This window comes from Xiphophorus hellerii, chromosome 15 (genome assembly GCF_003331165.1).
Source record: "Xiphophorus hellerii strain 12219 chromosome 15, Xiphophorus_hellerii-4.1, whole genome shotgun sequence".
Taxonomy (NCBI): domain Eukaryota; kingdom Metazoa; phylum Chordata; class Actinopteri; order Cyprinodontiformes; family Poeciliidae; genus Xiphophorus; species Xiphophorus hellerii.
In genome coordinates, this window is record NC_045686.1 from 9,948,282 (window position 1) to 9,954,299 (window position 6,018).

General features: G+C 34.3%; 1 protein-coding gene across 1 annotated transcript; it reads left to right on the forward strand.

Annotated features, from left to right (window-relative positions):
• The first annotated feature begins 1,554 nt into the window (after positions 1 to 1,554).
• Positions 1,555 to 5,327, forward strand: akirin2 (akirin 2). The gene is made up of 5 exons (XM_032586037.1): positions 1,555 to 2,067; positions 2,483 to 2,617; positions 3,442 to 3,591; positions 3,678 to 3,749; positions 4,678 to 5,327. The coding sequence occupies exons 1-5, from the start codon at positions 1,896 to 1,898 to the stop codon at positions 4,686 to 4,688; spliced, it is 540 nt and encodes a 179-aa protein (XP_032441928.1). The 5' UTR covers positions 1,555 to 1,895; the 3' UTR covers positions 4,689 to 5,327.
• The last annotated feature ends 691 nt before the right edge of the window (positions 5,328 to 6,018 follow it).

The following is a 6,018-nucleotide window of genomic DNA, read 5'->3' on the forward strand; positions in this document are numbered from 1 at the left end:
TAAAATAAAAAACTACTGTTCCACTTTCCCTGCACGGTGCACCATCTGCCATTTCCTTTTATTGAGGAAAAATTGAAACATCTGTTGATGCAGATGTTCTCTGCATTTTTAACAAAGGAAAAAAGAAAGCGTTAACAGCTCTGTACTTAAGTTAGACTTGAATAATAGCTTATAACAGCTAATAACACTAATAACAGATTTAGTGATTTTCTTTTTTTACTCTAGCAGAAATCAAACAGAGCAACCATTTTTTCACAACTTACCCTTTAGTCTTCATTGAGTTCACATAGCATATATTTCTTTTTTTTTTTAGATATCTTATTGCATTAGTAATTATTTATATTGGTGTAGAGCACAACAGGAAAGCAACAATGTTATTCTGCTTTTAATGTTAGGAAATTTGGGGCTTTTTCACTATCGACTTCAACTCTTAGGAGTGTTGACATTTACAGCACTGCTCTCTTGAGAAACACATTAAGCTGAAAGTTCCCTTAAGTAGCAATTATTCTGTTATTTTAACCAGAATATGTGACATTTATTAATAAATGTAATCATTTGTAAAGACATTTAGGCCACCATATTTCATCTAATTTAAAAAAACAATAATGCTATAAACTACAAAAATAATTTTGCAAGCTTATTAAGCACTCCAACTAAAAGTACAGTTATATGAATTTTCCCAGTGAGAAGGTTTCTTCCATTTGTATTACCATTCATTTTATATTATTTATATATAGTAATTAATGTATGTGTTTGACATTTTATCAAATAGTTTTTACGCAACACATAAGTGGGTAGAGTAGCCAAAAATTGCACTTAACTATAAGTGTAGAACTACTACAAAAACAGCCCTGAATTAGATTACACATAAAAGTTTATAAATGGTAATAATAAATATAAATATATAATAAATAGAAAATAAGTCTGAGGTATTGCTTAATCTGATTTCATATAGCCATACAGAGAAAACATTAAATTATATGCAGGTTCACTTTGAATAATAATAAAAAACAAATTGTAAGAAATAAATCACATAAACAAATTTACAAATTTCACAACATAAAATACTTGAAACCAATACCAGCGGTGATGCCCATGTTCGAATAGTACAAAATACATCCAATAGTAATGCACCATTTACTGTATGTCTCCAAATGATCTCCAAACCAAATGGCACAACACAATGGTCCATTAGACGTTTTTTTTTATTCTTTACGGTATTTCGTCCCTTATTTACTTGTCATTTCTTGACGCGGGTAAATACACATAACATGTCTTTATTAAACATATTTTATTTAATTAAAAAATTAATATGCAAAGACTCAATTAATTAACTAATTATCCTATGACTTTTTTTAAAATTTGAAATGAAACTAAAACTTTGCTTTTGATTTGTGGATATCCCAACAAACAAAACAAATTTGAAAAAAGACGCTTCCCTGGCCTTTAGGGAAACGTAGTCTTCAAACAATATAAAGAAGTGAGAGAAGGTTCATTAAAAAACTACAAATTCCAGCACCGGTTCAGGTTCTTGCGCATGCTCATAACTAACTAAGAGAAGGATAATAAAAGAGAAGCTTCTTCGAACCGTTGCAATCGCTGTGGCGTATGACTTAATCTTAAAATCTGGTTTCATCCTGGTTTGTGCTGCTGTTTTTACTTAGTTATTTCATTGAGATTATCTGGTAATGTAATCTCTTATTTATACTTTTTAAAATTTATCAGTGGAGGACACGGATAAGCATAAAAAGGTGCGTGGCTTCCCGAGTCCTGAATCGCCGCTGCTCTTTTTGTAGTTAGCATTAGCAGCACCGTGGCCCAGGCCAGCTACTTCCTGGAGACAAGGCACTTTTAAGGCTTCGCTTTTCGCTTGTTTTTGATATAGCTAAGGAATAATGGCTTGTGGGGCTACTTTGAAACGTACTCTGGATTTCGATCCGTTAATGAGCCAGGCTTCCCCGAAAAGGAGGAGATGTGCGCCGGTCATGTCGCCGGTATCTTCCCCGCAGAAATATCTGCGTTTGGAACCGTCGCCTTTCGGAGAGGTCTCGTCTAGACTGACCACAGGTATGATAATTGGTGACACACAACTTGACAGTGTTAGTTGTGTTAAATTTTATAATGTTCACATGATCGCTGCTTGTTAACTCGTTTATCATTTCCTTATTAGTTTACTGTAAAGTGTGCATGTAGTATAAAAAGATGACCATTGTGGTGGTCCTTTTCAGTTACCTCAAATATATGAACCATCTATGGCTTATGAACTTTTAAATGTGCGTACATTATAATCTTCCAGAAATTTGTTTACTGTAGTGCAGGTGTGAAATTTATAACTCCTGCTAGCATGCTACTTAAGCTAATTTGTAAAGTCTCCTAGTTGGATTAGGTGTGTGAACCCCGACTTTCCTTATTTCTGTACAAATAAAGCTCTTTAGTTTAAAGATATTTCTTTATTTACGGACTGTACTTTATCTTCTCTTAGAACAAATTCTACACAACATAAAACAGGAGTACAAACGCCTTCAGAAACGTCGACACCTGGACAGCGCCTTCCAGCAGACAGACAGCTGCTGCCCTCTGGATCTGCAGAACAGCCAGGCTGGGTCTCCTTTACCAGGTAGACACCATGTCCATGTTCTAATAAGGATTTAGTCTATTTTGTACATATACAATGTTCTCCTACTTCCAGTTCTAGGTCTTTTTGTGTGTGTGTGAAAATTACACAAATACTGTTCATGTTGTGAACAGTATTTGTTGTTGCATGTTAGTTTTTGGTATTATTTGAAATCTCAAACAAATTAACTATGAATCTGACATTTTTAGCTCTCTTTAGCAGCTTATTTATCGGTCAGCACAGCTTGCGCTTTGTTGTTGCTAAGAGAAGGTACATTAGATCCTTACTTTGACTCAGATTTCAAAAGATTGCAAACATTTCCAAATTCAGCATCTTCCATGTCAGATTGAAATGGAGCAACATTTCTGTTTTTCTTTCAGTCTTACTCTCTCTTGCTTCATAATAAACTGCAGAAATGCCACAGATAGGTTGCTGTTATGATGATACTGTAGCTTTTTTTTTCCTATGGCGCACTCCATGATTGAAAAAAAGTCAGATTTTTTTACTACTGGACAATTACAGATCATGTCCTGTCCTGTCAATGGCATGATGCGTGTTTGTAGCTGATTGTAAGAACTTTTTAAAACCTTGATTCTCAAACTATGTATTTATGTAAATTTTTGTTTGTTTGTTTGTTTGTTTGAGGATTCTTAAGTTTCGCACAGAGACTTGAACTCGCATGAAAAAACTAAACTTTCCTGTAAACTCTGTGAAGCTTCTCTTGCCTTTAATTCAGCATAATAAAGCCAGACCTGCTCAGTGTTTCAGGGATGTTGGTGGTAAATATGTGAAATTTTTCATGCTATCCATGTCGACGCTCCTCACAGGTACTTCTTCAGATGCCTCATCTCCTACCAGGAAGGAGCAGCCACTATTTTCCCTCAGACAGGTCGGGATGATCTGCGAGAGACTACTGAAGGAGAAGGAGGACAAAATCCGAGAGGAATACGACGAGATTCTGACGACAAAACTTGCTGGTGCGATTTAAAAAAATGTATGGTATACTATTAGAGTTCTTGTAACAACATTTGCTGACGTGATGACACTGCTCCTGCTTTCACAGAGCAATACGATGCGTTCGTCAAGTTCACACATGACCAGCTGATGCGAAGGTTTGGAGAGCAGCCTGCGAGTTGTAAGTATCCATAACATCACAAAGTCTTCTCACCCATTTTAGTGTCTTCACGCTGACTCCACTGTCAAGAATTTGTCATAAGTCATGTTTAATCTCTTTAGTCAGGGAAAGACAATTTATTTATTTTTTCTTAATGTTAATTGCTCATGAAATCTATAAGGTAAGATGGCACTAGGTTCTCATTACAAGATTGAGAAGAATTTGGTCATTTTAAAGTGTTTTTGTTTTATTACGTTATGTTGAATTTTGTCCTTTATCTTGTATAGGTCAAGGCTGATATCTGTCACAGATAAAACAATTAAATTACTGCTAAACAATAGTTTTGTGCAGTTTTTTCCCCCTAACTTTGTATAGCATATGCATATATAACAGAATATCAACAAAAAATATATTTTAGAAAAACAAATGTAGAAAGAATAGCTCCTCTCTCTGCAAAGAACGAATAGCATGTTGACCAGAGGTTAATGTGTTTAGACTTCATATTATCATTTGATTTATAGATGAAGTCATAATAGTGTGTGACCGGAATCAATTGTCTCAGTCAGAAGTGGAAAAACTTTAAACACCAAAAACAAAAACTGAAGTGTGTATTTTTATTAAATGTATTTCTTGATTTTTCTCTTTTCTTTATAAGGTTGACAAAGTGCTGTAGTGCTTAAAAATAACATCAGATTTTTTTTCTTTAGCAAAAAGTCCATTTATATTTTTTCTTTGTTCACATCTGTTGTACGTTATTGTACCAAAGGAAAGAAAAAATTCATTTTTTGCCTCGTAAGTCAAGTTTTAGGTAGAAATCTTTACTAGAACGTTGACAGTAGGCAGAAAATGCAGCTGAAAATGTGCCTCTTATAAATAACTACATTGTGTCCTGGTGAGATCACACCATGCAGAAGCATAATGTAATGTTTATTTCTTGTTTTTCTTACAGATGTCTCCTGAGTCCTGCTTTCTAATCTCGGGATATTCCCTTTGCTGCCAACTACTCCAGGGACTTGGTGGATCTCATTGGACTTTTGCTGTGCCATATTGCCTCTCTGTGGACTCACTGTCTCAGGCATCAGTTATTGGCATCAACATTTGCTGTTGCTCAGAGGGTTTAGGAGAGTTTCGTGCTGCCAACATGTCTCAGAGACTGCCTGTGGCCTCTTGACTGCCGTGTTGCATTTGGCTTTCCTCTGATGCCTTCATAATAGGCTGTCATTACACACTTGGCCTTTTTTGATTTAACTTTTTTATTATTTCTTTTGAGTTATTTCACCAAGGATGTGAGTTGTGCAGCTTTTCTATGTCTACTTTTTTTTTTTTTAAAGGGATTGTAGACCGAATAGTGGAAGGAAGGCAGCTCTCAGACTGGGTTTGAGTTTCAACAGTTGTCTTGGCTTTCTTCAACATTGTATAAAGTGTTCCGGTTATTACTACTTTTAGATTTGTACATTTGTATACACTGTATTTCATTTGTTTCTTTAAAATTTTTGGGCTTGACTTTGTTTACTGTATTCCAATGTTCTGACTTTTGTTTGCTGTAGGTTTAAAGGGGCTTTGATTCAATTGATTGAATAAAATCTTGGCACAAACATATTCTTACTGCTTTTTAACATTTTTCTTTATTAAGTATTGAATTTTATACTTGATTTAATAAAATTAAATATAAATTAACAAAGGCACAGAGGTATACAAGAAAAAGAATTGACTTATTTGTGAAATTTATCCCATAAGTACAGGTCTTACCATGTTTTAGGCCTACCTTTTCTGACCTCAGTCCACCTGAATAAAGCTTTATGGCTTCAAATATTACATAATCTTTTGAAAAAGGACAGCCTTTCATATTTACTGTAGGGAAGTTTTGTAATTTTTAAAGAATTTTATTTTTAGGTTTTAAAATGAAGAATAACTTACTATAAGGGAATGAATGTAGCCCATGAGGAATAAAAGCACAATTCATAAAAAAAAAAGATCTAAAAACGTTGCAACTATTGTCTTTCTGTTGCGGAAATGCAATCCCATTATTTAAATGAACTTAATTCAGTAATTGAATACATTTAAAAGCATCAGTTCATTAAAACTGTTAATGAACTGAAGATATTTAAATTAAGTTATTTAAAAAAACTTAATTCAATAATTAAATGCATTTAAAAGCATCAGTTCATTATAAAGTCATTATGGAAAGTCTTGAGTCTGCAAGTTGCAGACTCCTGTTTCAGACGAAAGTGGTGGCGGTAGGACGGGAACACTAAATCGAGCAAACCTTGCCGAAACTGAGGCTGTGATT